The 13,021-nt window shown below is 40.0% G+C and overlaps 1 protein-coding gene across 2 annotated transcripts; it reads left to right on the forward strand.

Annotated features, from left to right (window-relative positions):
• The first annotated feature begins 1,324 nt into the window (after positions 1 to 1,324).
• Positions 1,325 to 13,010, forward strand: kiaa0895l. 2 transcript variants are annotated; one of them, XM_053634241.1, is made up of 7 exons: positions 1,325 to 1,411; positions 4,673 to 5,438; positions 7,176 to 7,319; positions 7,413 to 7,545; positions 7,815 to 8,120; positions 10,205 to 10,302; positions 10,392 to 13,007. In XM_053634241.1, the coding sequence occupies exons 2-7, from the start codon at positions 4,710 to 4,712 to the stop codon at positions 10,551 to 10,553; spliced, it is 1,572 nt and encodes a 523-aa protein (XP_053490216.1). In that variant the 5' UTR covers positions 1,325 to 1,411; positions 4,673 to 4,709; the 3' UTR covers positions 10,554 to 13,007. The 2 variants fall into 2 exon arrangements, with proteins under 2 accessions (XP_053490216.1, XP_053490215.1); XM_053634240.1 differs by lacking the exon at positions 1,325 to 1,411 and having other exon boundaries at positions 4,537 to 5,438; positions 10,392 to 13,010.
• Positions 13,011 to 13,021: the final 11 nt, after the last annotated feature.

Here is a 13,021-nt window from a genome sequence, read left to right on the forward strand (position 1 = left end):
TTCAGAAATATTTTATTAAGTCTAATTGTACATTGGCTTCATTTAGTCCTATTCATATATTTTTATGGCTCTCGCGCGCCCCCTAGCGGCAAGGCTTTAGTCTTTTAGCTCTGTTTTTATATTCCCCTCCTTAAGTAGTTAGTTAAAGTGCACCTATTATGGTTTTTCAGATATTATCTTTCATGTAGTGTGTTAGGGCTGTTTGTGAATGTAAAAACGTCTGCAAAGTTTCAAAAATCAAAGCGCACGACAAACGGAGTTATTGACTCCCAAAAGAAGGAACCGATTCTGAACAGCTGAAACGAGTCGTTAGTGATTCTAGACTTTACTTCCTGTACTAACCTATAGACCAATCACAACAGCCTGGGACATCTGACCAATCAGAGCAGAGTATGCTCTCTGAAAGGAGGAGTTTATAGTGAATCATTTAGAACGAATCATTTAACAAGTCGCTTGTGACACTTGGGGGGGAAAGGTAATGCTGCAGTTTAAATTATGAGCACATTAAAGCGTTTCTGACCTTGGATGCATATAAATCTATTGTATGAGATCTTTAAAACAAAATTAGGCACATTTCAAAACCATAATAGGTGCGCTTTACTTAATTCATACGTTTAAAAATGCATTTATTTTATTGAATACTTTTTTAAGTATTGCATAAACGGCATCATGAACAGCATAATACAATGGCATACTGTACCTGAAAAACAAGGAAAATTAACCAGTAATAAATTAATAATAGCCTACAATAATATGAAACTGTCCTATTTTTTTTCTCCACAAAATATAATTTATAAATATATTAAATAGCTACAAAGCTTTATTACTTTGCAATTTTAGCAGTTTGTCTAAAAATCTTTTGTTTTTACAGTATGAATAATGGAGGATCTTTTAAAATATCCAAATTTGTGTATATACTATATTAAGTCGTTAATTAAAAAAAAATAAAATCATTTTTAGGCACAAAATACTCTATCATCAAATAAAAATATACCAATAAACACGTTTTCTATTAGCCATTCCTTAAATCTCAAAATAATAATAATAATAATATCTATCTATCTATCTATCTAATAAATAAAGGAATAAATAATTAATGCAAGTAATTTCCTTCAAATCTCGCCGCCATTAGGTGTATATGGGAACAGAGAAGGGGGGGCTTTACGAAGGTACGTAGAGTTACGTCATTACGCCTTAACGCCGTGCGCGTGCCCGAGCTGCGCCAACAGCGCGTCATTTGTTCCAACGCAATCACAGCCATCCGCTAAAGCGCAGCTCGCGCTGCTGTCCGTCCCGTTATTCCTTCCTCCATACCGGAAGTTGATGCCGCCGCTGTTGATACCTATTCATGGCCAGGAACCATGAATTAACCGAGCTTTATTCATTGGCCGTATCAAGAAAACGCTGCGCGGTATGTCACATATAACACAATAACGCGTGTGTATAGATTATTTTCCTGTGTTATTCTTCATATTCCGAGAATGTCATGCATGGTTTAAATCCGAGATCATTTAGGAGAGATTTGATGGATTTTGCCTTAGCTATGTCTTTATTCAAGGGTCTATAATTAAAAATGGCAGGCTGTTTCTTTTGATCTAATCCAAAAGAAGTGCAAATCTACTTGTAGATATTATCCCACATGTCTGTCCCACTGTTGGGCTTTTTTTTTTTTTTTTTTGAGTTTTAAATGAAATTTTACAATTATTTCAGTTCTGGATCAAATTCAATACTCCACTCTTAATTTTCTATTCTCTAATTTCCCAATTTTCTATTTTTTGTGTGTGCTGCCATGAGTATTTAGTGACAAAGCATGCCTCTTGTACAGCAGTACTGAGAACATTTGTGTGTCTCCATCCATCATGTGTCCTTTTGAATCCATTCCATCACTTCCTGTGAGACAGACAACCTTATGATTTAAGTTATCAGCCGTAGCGCTGAACTCTAATAAAGATGATCATCCGACAAGATCGGATGTCATCCTGACATTCCTGGATGGTTGCATTAACGTACAGCGCATAATTTCACATTATTTAGCTCTGCTACAGTGATGAGCAAGTTCTGTCTGAATGGAATAGTTTTGTGGAAAGCACAATAAACTGGTGATGAAGGAGTGGCAGCTTAGTGTTCAAGGTTCTGTCCTCGTGACCAGAAGTTTGTGAGTTCAAATCCCAGGACTGTCAACATTCGACCAAATCGATTTCATGATGTATCAATCTCAACGTTTCTTGGGAAATAAAAGCAAATGTATTGCATGTGATCAAGATTACAGTTGTGTCAGTTTCTCCTGTGACAACTTGATTTGCGTATCTGTGAATCAGAATGAAAAACACCAACGCTGTCTATTATTTGTCTTTAAGTTATTCATTAATGTGCAAAAGAATTGTCTGTTGAAAAATTCATTCATCTTCAATTAGTGTATTATATAGTGGGCGGGGTCACGGTGGATCCAGAGGTTATTTCATATGAAGTGGGAATACACTCTCAATGGGCACCCAGTATATCTCAACACATCATGCACACACATACTGTATTAAAACCTATGGGGTAATTTAGCATAGCCAAGCCATGTGGCATGTTTTGGGTAGAAACCGGTGAACCCTGGGAGAACATGTGAAACTGTAAGCTGAACTCATGCATGTTAATTAGTCCTTAGCATTAAATCATGTTGGCACTCTTTCACATGGAGGGTAGTTGTGTACTAGAGCCCTGGTTCTAAAAATGGGGTCCAGCGACCACCAGGGGTCCATAAAGCCTAGCCAGGTGGTCCACAATTTTTTAACATGGTTACAGTACAGTGGTGAAAATAACAACCCACCATTTTCAAAGTTATTCGATTTACTATTGACTTATTATAGAGGGTGTCCCAAAAGTCTCCATACATAGGGAACTATATTTGCCAGCACCACATCGGTTGTGCCTTTGTCAGTCTTCGACTCTGTTGTTTGTTTGGCAATAGTGTCATGTGTGATGCGTTTCCTGTTAAAGTCCATTGCAACCTTGCGGCAGCTTCCTGGTCCAGCAATGAGAATGATTTCAATACGTCCTCCTTTTGTCAAGAGCATTCTTAAAGGCTATGTGTGTGTGTGTGTGTGTGTGTGTGTGTGTGTGTGTGTGTGTGTATATATATATATATATATATATATATATATATATATATATATATATATATATATATATATATACACACACACACATATACATACACACACACACACACACACGTTGTTGAGAATCCTTTGCAGGCAATGACTGCTTGATATCTGGAACTCATGGACATCACCAAATGCTGGGTTTCCTCCTTTGTGATGCTTTGCCAGGCCTTTACTGCAGCTGTCTTCAGTTGTTGCATGTGAAATGCATGTTCGATCGGGTTGAGATCAGGCGATTGACTTGGCCATTGCAGAAAATTCCACTTCTTTGCTTTAAAAAACTCAGAAAACACTTCAGAATTCATCCGGCTGCTTCTATCTACTGTCACATCATCAATAAACAGTGACCCAGTGCCATTGGAAGCCATGCATGCCCATGCCATCACATTTCCTCCACCATGTTTTACAGATGACGTGGTATGCTTTGGATCATGAGCCGTACCAAGCCTTCGCCATAATTTTTTCTTCCCAGCATTCTTGTAAAGGTTGATCTTAGTTTCATCTGTCCAAAGAATGCTTTTCCAGAACTGGGCTGGCTTTTTATTTATTTTTTTTTTTTAAAAAGATGTTTTTTGGCAAAGTTTAATCTGGCCTTTCTATTCTTGAGGCTTATCAATGGTTTGCACCTTGTGGTGAACCCACTGTATTTGCTCTTGTGAAGTTTTCTCTTTATGGTAGACTTGGATAATGATATGCCTACCTCCTGGAGAGTGTTCTTCACTTGGCTGGATGTTGTGAAGGGCTTTTTCTTTACCATGGAAAGGATCCTATGATCATCCACCACTGTTGTCTTCTGTGGATGTCCAGGTCTTTTTGTGTTGCAGAGCTAACCAGTGTGTTCCTTTTTCCTCAGAATGTACCAAACTGTTTATCTGGCCACTCCTAATGTTCCTGCTATCTCTCTGATGGATTTTTATTTTTTTGCAGCCTAAGGATGGCCTGTTACACTTGCATTGAGAGCTCCTTTGAACACATGCTGTGGGTTCACGCAGCAACAGCTTCCAAATGTGAATGCCACACCTGGAATCAACTCCAGACCTTTTACCTGCTTAATTGATGAAGAAATAATGAAGAAATAGCCCACACCTGTCCATGAAACAGTTTTTGAGTCAAGTGTCCAATTACTTTTGGTCCCTTGAAAAAGACGGGGTACATATTAAAGAGCTGTAATTCCTAAACCCTTCCTCCAGTGTGGTTGTGAATGCATTTAAATTACAGATGAGAGACTGCAGTTTAAGCCCATATTCATTATTTAACTGTAACTTGAATATGTTTTGGTAAACATATTCAAGTGTCCAAATATATATGGACCTAATTATATATATATATATATATATATACACACACACACACACACACACACACACAATTAATTCCAGTGCCACCTGAAATCACCATATTTTCCAAATATGATCCAAGTTCAATAAAACATATAGTATGGCTTTTATAGGCCTCTTCACTTTCTTTTTAATGGCTTGCAACAATTTTGAAAAGTTGATAAGTGTGTATCCTTTTGTGTTCAGGTGTGCAGCGTGTCCTGAGTGGGGCGTGCTTGCTGCGATGGTGCTGGATCTGAGTGAGAACTGTGTGGAGAGGGCTGATGGGGAGAACATGGAGGCCACTCGGGAAGATTTTCAACAACCAGAACCCATTAAAGAGAATCCCAAACCTGTCCCGGTCCAAGCAAGAATCAGCAAAATCACCCAGAGGGACAAGCTGCACCACAACGGGCCCTGTAGCACCCCAATGGAGCAGAGGGTGCAGGGAGCGGAAGGAGGAAATAGTGGAAAAACTGAGAAATTGGACTTGCCCATGAAGAAGGCGGAACTTCGAAGGCCACTCAGTCTGGAGATCAAACCGCAGCGTGTTAAGGCGAATAATCAGTGTGAAAGCAAAGTGGTGCAGCCTCCATGGCGTTACGGTGCACCTTCTCCCCCCACGCGAAGCCTTACAAGCCCCAGTTTGGGACCCGGAGGCTGGATGCGACGTAGTGAAAGTACTTGTACTGTAAACTCCACGGCGCAACCTAGAGCCAGCAGAGGGCGAATGCGGCCAGCTACATCCCTGCCGCACATTGCCCGGGGGCTTGTGGCTGCACCAGTGCCCACACCTTCTGCACCACGCGGGCCCTGTTTACTCGTGGCTCTGAGGCCCATAAATCTCGAACAGGAGCGTCAGACCTTTTTCCAGTCGGACTATAAGTACGAGCCCCAGTTTGAGTACACGTCACCTGAGCCTGTTAGTGTCCTGGAGAAGTATAAAGAAGGATCTGGGCTCTTTCTTTCCCAGGTATGTCAAGATAGAAATTCTACGATGGTATAGCAGTATGACAGTATTACTATGTAATGTAATGCTATGTAATTAACCGTGAAATAAAGGTGGTGTATATAATATCACAAAATTATTTCTAGTTCTATGCAGTCCATTGAAAAATGCAGCAAGATTTTTTTAAACAGGGTCAGCAAATAAAATAAAAATAATAATACTGAGCAACAACAACAACAAAAAAGAAAATATAAGGGTGTACGAGGGCATATGCCAAATTCTGTAAATGTAACCATACGTGAAAATCAGGCAAAACAGTACATTCCACATTGTTTCAATATACAAGTGAAGAGCAATCGTCTTAAAGGAGTTTTCAAACCGACTCTCAGTCTACTACATCTGTAGTATGTGTGCAGTTATGGGCAAGAATTACAACATTTTCCTTTACTGATACAAAAAGCAAAAGTCTTACCAAAGGTGTTATGTACATGTTTACTTTGAGCTCTTCCCTCAGAAAAAGTATTCCCAATTTTCAAAAGAATGAATTACATAGATTTAGAATATAGATGAGCATACATGAATAATGTCGACTTGGACCTAATGTGTTCTGTTGAATGTGACCTAAAGGTTCTGGAATTGAAAGCCTCATTGCTGTAATAAATAGACAATATATTATTGTACACACAATCATTTCCACGAAATAATCTATACTGAAGGGAACCCTGGCTACAAAATGTCAATGTCAATTTACACAAATTCCCATGATCGATCGTCATTTAACTTAATGATCAATTAATCGATTAATCGTTAACCTTAAAACCACAAGATGCGTGTACTGCAGTGGCGCGACAGTTTGTGAAAATCCCACTCAAGACGCCAGCTTCCTCACCCAAATGAAAAGTTTTTCTGTTACTCTAAATAATAGGCTAGTAGGACTGTAAAATGAATGGATGCGATTATGATGATTTTATAAAATGACTTATTTAATAATCAAATATAATGACTATAATATACAACGTGCCACTAACGCCGTCTCAGATGTGCACTTTGGCGACAGAGTGCATGTGAGCCTATTCATATTGCGTGCGTCCGTTTATTATTAATTATTATCATTATAAGCGTGTTATTTTCTTCCCAATGTGCATAGGATATTGCGCATATTACGGAAAATTCTGAGAAAACTCGTGAAGGTCCATAACGTGTTACAGGCCTACACCATTTAGTTATCACTTCAGTGGTCCTGCTTGAAGTTGAGACTTACTCACATGGATAACATTTCATGATTTATATACTACGTGTTCAGAAGCTAAACGTACCCGTCAGATGACACGCTGATCCATTTCAGAATCCGTTCTTGATGGGATGTGGTAGTCCGGCTGAATTAAATCGATCAACTCTCAAAAACCATGTTGCCTATCGGTGTCATCGATGGTGATGCATCACCGATAGGCAACATGTGTAAGGTTCTTTCTCAACATGCATAGTTTGTGAAATATTTAGTATAACCAATGGAATATCTATGAAATAGATTTTCCATTGAATTCCCCATTCTATTCCCCCCTGAACCTGAAGTTTTAGGTTGTAACACCACAAAAGTGTGGAAAAGTTCAAGGGGGTGAATACTTATGCAAGGCAGTATCCGTGAGAAAGATCAGGACACATCATACCCTTTTAAACACTTTTATACTTTTACCCAGATACCTTGACATACCAAAAAGAGAAACCATTCCACCCCTGAATCCCACTCACATCTTTTCCCAGGCAGTTAATATCATGGAGTGCGTCCTGAGGAAGTTCGGCACCTACGAGAACTTTGAAGAAGTCACCGGAGGAAGTGTGTTGCCCAAGAGTCGAGTGTGGGCGATGGTGCGCAAGTACTTACAGAAAGAGGGCTGTGTGGGTGAGGTGCGTGTTTGTGTTGTCCACGTTTACTGTGCATACCGGCACGACTTCTTACATCCACAGCACAGTTTTAGTCATCGTGTGTGATATTTGCAGGTGGTTGTGTCTCTGTCTGATGACCTCCTGTCCCAGGCTGTTATGATGGTGGAGAGCTGCAGGCCGACCTTAACCATAAACCTGTCTGGAGCACGGCAGCACTGGCTGGAAGGGATGCTAAGACATGAGATCGGTATGATAAAACTCAGGGCTTGAAATTATTTCAAAAGCTCTCACATGTAATTAAGACTTTATATTGCACCTAAATATTAAGTCCCGTATTAACTGGCCACTGTAGCTCATTTCCTTTTAAGCACTGAGCTTTTCAGCATCATATATCGAACAAACCTGATTATTTTCAACTTAATATATACGCTCTTAGTGGAAGTTTTAATCTTCCTATACTTAAAGGCAGGTGGAGCAAAAATGTTCTTGCTGATCTGCTATAATTCTCACTCTCAGGTACACATTACTTACGCGGCGTGAATAACAGCATGCAGCCATGGGCCACTGCCGTCGGAAGGAAGCAGTTTGGACTGAAGCCAGCCAATCCTACAGAGGAGGGACTGGCCAGCATTCACAGCGTGTTGTTGCGGAAGCAGCCCTTCTTGTGGCGAGCTGCTCTCCTCTACTACACCGTGTACCATGCAGCCAACATGAGCTTCAGCCAACTGTTCAGCTATATCGCTCGCTTCGTCCAGGACCCCGCCGTACGCTGGGAGTACTGCCTCCGTGCCAAACGGGGACAGACGGACACCTCAAAACCAGGTAGAGTATCAAAGACTGCTGCTTATTTAATGTAACATACCACGGAAATGGTTCTTCCGGCTGAACGGATTCCAACGAAATGCTCCAAGCACTTTCCTGAAGGGTTTTTCTAATTGAAAAATAAATTCAAATTATAAGTTAAAATCAGTATTAATCAGATTAAGAGGCATGTCCAGTTCTATTCAAAATCCAGTGAAGCAGTAATTCAAACACCACTAATACAGACTACACTGCCACTCATCTAGCTTTTTAATACGGGGTAAAGTTGACTATTTTACAGTAACAGCACACTCTGGACTGTTTTGTTCCTCTTATACAACAGCAATTTTTAGTTATTAAAAAACTCTTCATGTCCATGAAGCTCCTGAAAACTCCCTGAGGCAACAAGAGGAATAAATCTTGAGAGGACTCAAAAGGGAACCCACTCAAAAGGGAAGTCACTTGTTTGTGGACATTCCACAACATTAAATGGAAACATTTAATGTTGTGGAATGTCCACAAACAAGTGACTTCCAGTTAGCACTTATGTTATAGCAGCTAAAAACAGTGATTCCCTCACCAGCCTCGGTTCTTTTTCTCTCTCTTTGGAGTTAATGAGACAAAAAAGGTTTTAGCTTTACCGCTGATACACTGGAGACTCCTTGTTTAAATGTTAAATAAACATCTCACGGAAAACATAAACCCGTTTACGTGGAGCGTACAGCACATCCCGTCATGGCTAACTCCTTAACAGGAGCCCATCCTTTAACAGTTATAGAAGTAAAATGATTTATAATCATACTATCCAGTCTCACCCAGATGAGGATGGGTTCCCTTTTGAGTCCTCTCGAGATTTAGTCCTCTTGTTGCCTCAGGGAGTTTTCAGGAGCTTCATGGATTTGCTCATTAGGGATAAATTTAAGTTTAAAATTTTATATCTGGATATTTCTGTAGGAGGGCACGGAGGCTTAGTGGTTAGCACGTTTGACTTGCACCTCTGGGATTGGGGGTTCGAATCCCGCCGCCGCCCTGTGTGCACGGAGTTTGCATGTTCTCCCTGTGCTTCAGGGGTTTCCTCCAGGTACTCCGGTTTCCTCCCCCAGTCCAAAGACACGTGGGCTGCGTCCGAAACCGTATATTTACCTACTATATAGTAGCCGAAATACATGTATTTCACATGCTATATAGTGGGTAAGTATTCAGTTTCGGACGCAGCCGTGGTGTAGACAGATTGCCATTTCCAGATTGTCCGTAGTATGTGAATGGGTGTGTGATTGTGCTCATCGAGGGGTTGGCACCCTGTCCAGGGTGTCCCCAACCTTGTGCTTAGGTTCCCTGAGATAGGCTCCAACCAGGTACGGAAAATGGATGGATATTTCTGCTTTGTGACAACGTCCATTGTTGAAAGTGCATTATAAATAAATTGAATTGAGAATTGAATCCTCAGACTCTGATTGGCTAAGGTAAGCCATGTTTTACATCAAGCAGTGCAGTGTACATACAATGCGAGTGTACAGTGTAGAAGGTGGTGTTGAAAGGGTGTTCACATTTTGAGTGCAAGAAGGGTGGGGTGTTGAGCAACTCCAATAAGTGGTAAGTTCTTTCGCTACGTGGTCAGATCACTGTTGTCCTCTCAAGAATTATTCATTGTATTCAAACATTTCGACACCAAATTTAAAACCATCATTTGGCTACAACTCACTGTACAGTCCATCCATTTTCTGTACCGCTTATCTTACACAGGGTTGGATGGGAAGCCTGGCGCCTATCCCAGGGGACTCTGGGCACAATCGCACAAACATTCACACACTATGTACAAATTGAAAACACCAATCAGCCTACAATGCATGTTTTTGGACTGGGCGAGGAAACCCCCGAAGCATGGGGACAACATGCAAACTCCACACGCTCAAGGAACCCTCAGCCCCAAAGGTGCTAGGCAAACGTGCTAACCTCTAAGCCACTGTACAATCCCATCTTTGCAATTTTGTCCAGCTCAATGTGATACTGATATTATAACTGGACATTTAATGTGAACATTTCTAGAAAAGTCCACATATCATTGAAACAGCTCTGTCGTGTTGTAATGTACTGCTGTTCTACAGGCTGTTTCAGTAAAGATCAAGTCTACCTGGATGGGATCCTAAGGATTTTACGCCATAGGAGAAACATCGATTTCAAGATGTTAACCTCACTGGGCAAGGTCAATTCTCTTTATCTGAATTCAGTAAATCATCTGTACGTTGACATACATATCACTAACACACACACACACAAAATTCTCGCCTGTAGGTGTCCTATGAAGATGTGGAACGGCTACGTCATCTTGCGGTCCTGCGGAGAACCAGGATTCCTCACTTCATGCAAGACCAAGAACGTTACCTGCGGCAGCTGGACCACATCATCGTGACTAACGAACTGAACGATACTGAGCTACAAGAGCTCATTCCATGAGGATGAGGGTTTGGTTATACATGAACTTTTTTTCTGCACCCAAGTTAAGTTCGGCCATTTGGTCATTCCCAGCTGCGACTCAGTACAAAAAAGACGGATTATTTGTTTTAATGCAGCATCTGTGAAAATTCACAGTGATAAAATCAGTTTTACTCAAGTGATTTACATATCACTTAATCAGATTCATATTGTTTCCGTGCTAACTGTTTTATTTTTTTTTTTTCATTTTCTTTAAAGTGCCACACAACTCGTACGTGAGTTTACAGTTACAGAGATCATCACCAATTTCTCTGAACCAATAATATATCAAACATTTGGATCCTCTGATATATTATATAAGTATTGTAGCCTAATTATCGGAGGTCAATGGAAGATCAAGGGTATCTTCATTACTTTTTATAATTAAGTTGCCATGTTATTTCAATGAAACGATGTACTCAAGCACTCAAGTAGCGATTCGCTGATTTCTGTACACACTTCTTTTACCTCGTGTTCTATTATAAGCACTGCATTTTAGTGTTGTTCCTGTGATGATGTTTTAGTCACTGCTAGAGCTTTTTAAACCACTGTCAGTATTTATGCAAGTATTTATTCTTTTTTTTTTTTTTTACCTCATGTATTCATAATGAAAACTGAATGTTTGTGATTTTAGCTAAATAACTCCATTAGTAATCATTAGGGATGCATTGATACTATTTGTGTATTGAAAAAATGTTTTTTTGTTTTTTTTTTACTTCGACTCGCCAATACTGATACCAAAATGAGTAACCTACTTAGTATTACGCAATTAGGGGCATCATGAACCATAGCTCTGTTTAAATTGGGTGCTACCATGTGCCGGTTTGTTTGATGTTTTGGTGTATAAATAGTATTTTTAACAGAGAGCGCATGGGCTGCCGACCTGAGCGTGGACAGCAGTATCAGCGAACCTGGTAATTAAAAATGTTTTCAAGGTAGCTTGAATTGCGCCTATACTCTCAAGCAACGTGCCGACCTTGGTGAAGGAAGTGTGCGTATCTCACATCATCATATCAGTGCTCGCAGAACTGAAGTGCTCTCACGTGCGACAGTTTTTCTGCACACTTGCTTCGCTGCTCCACGCTCGCAAAAACCTTTGCGTGTGAATAATTCATGGCTTCTTGCCCTCATTTTAATGACCACGCTCGCTAATACTGCTCTGTCCGCTCAGGTCAGCCACACTCTCATTCTACATTAAGATACTATTTATGTGCCACAAGATGTTTTATCAGGTTGCTTGCATTGCAAGAGGATGCTACAGTTCCTCCTCTTGATATTTTCACAGAGCAGTTTGCTTTTCTATGATTGCCATCGTTAATCATGAGCTACATCTAGATCGCTGTCATTTTGTGGGATCTGTTCCTTAGCATGACAAACGTACACTAGGCTTTACATCACGTTGTATCATGTAGTATTGGATATTGGCTTTTTTCTTTCTTTTTTTTTTGAGTACCAGCACAGTATTGACCAATACTTGATTTATCATCAGTATCGATGCATCCCTAGTTATCATACGTCTTAGTATTTCCAAGGAGCTATCAATGATCACTAGAACGCATCAAATGACATTGAATGACCACATGCATTAAAAAAGTGCAATTGACTCGACTAGTATTTTATATCAAGACAGGAAACTGGCATTAATTATGGTTAAATATGGAAAATACAGTCAGGCTGTATTTGTCAAATGTGACGTGTGCACGTGTAGGATGTTACCACTGCAGCCTCTGCGTCTTAATCCTGTTCAAAAGTTGGGCTACCTGCAGCTCCTTCACTGTCGTACGTTCACACAAGGCATGTGATGGACTCGGGATGAGATGCAACAAAGTGATGTGGATGTGCCTTCGATGGGTTCAGAACTCATCTGTACTGGTCATCTGTTTGTAAAAAGCTTGAAATCACATGTTCAGACTCTGTAGTACTCATCATCTTCTGTATTGCATGAATATTGCACATTTCATGATCTTTAAATAATCTGCGATTTTTCAGATTATTTATTAAAACGCTACACTGAAATCGTGGCTCTTTCTGTTTTATGGGAAAGATGGAATACTTTAAGAAACAACAAATCTTCAGGCTTACTGCATTTTATAGTTGAGTGCAAAAGTTTGCATCACTTATGGCTTCTTTGAATTGCAGGTTGGGGGGGGGCCCTACTTTAGAGGTTATCTAAATAATAAATGATTTCCAAAACTTTGCGTGTGCATCCCGCAACAACATAACTATCCAAAACATAAGACTAAATCCACATTAAAATATGCTGAAACAATTGCATGCTTAATTTTCATTAAAGTCTCCATACCTAAATTTGTTTATATGACATGATTTTAATTTGTTTATCCATTACCTGATTGATATAAAAGCGATTTACAAAGGGATTTTTACATCTGTGCAGCCTCAAAGTAATACACCAGGGAAACAGGACATGGCCCAGTGGACTGAGAACAAAT

The sequence above is a fragment of the Ictalurus furcatus genome, chromosome 10 (genome assembly GCF_023375685.1).
Source record: "Ictalurus furcatus strain D&B chromosome 10, Billie_1.0, whole genome shotgun sequence".
In the NCBI taxonomy this organism is placed as follows: domain Eukaryota; kingdom Metazoa; phylum Chordata; class Actinopteri; order Siluriformes; family Ictaluridae; genus Ictalurus; species Ictalurus furcatus.

What these genes read in the sequence shown, in the direction of transcription:
- kiaa0895l (XM_053634240.1), top strand. Translation starts at nt 4,587, where the DNA reads ATGGCTTTTATAGGCCTCTTCACTTTCTTTTTAATGGCTTGCAACAAT. An exon ending in CTGGGCTCTTTCTTTCCCAG is followed by an intron (nt 5,439 to 7,175) that starts GTATGTCAAGAT and finishes ATCTTTTCCCAG; the next exon opens with GCAGTTAATATCATGGAGTG. An exon ending in AAGAGGGCTGTGTGGGTGAG is followed by an intron (nt 7,320 to 7,412) that starts GTGCGTGTTTGT and finishes TGATATTTGCAG; the next exon opens with GTGGTTGTGTCTCTGTCTGA.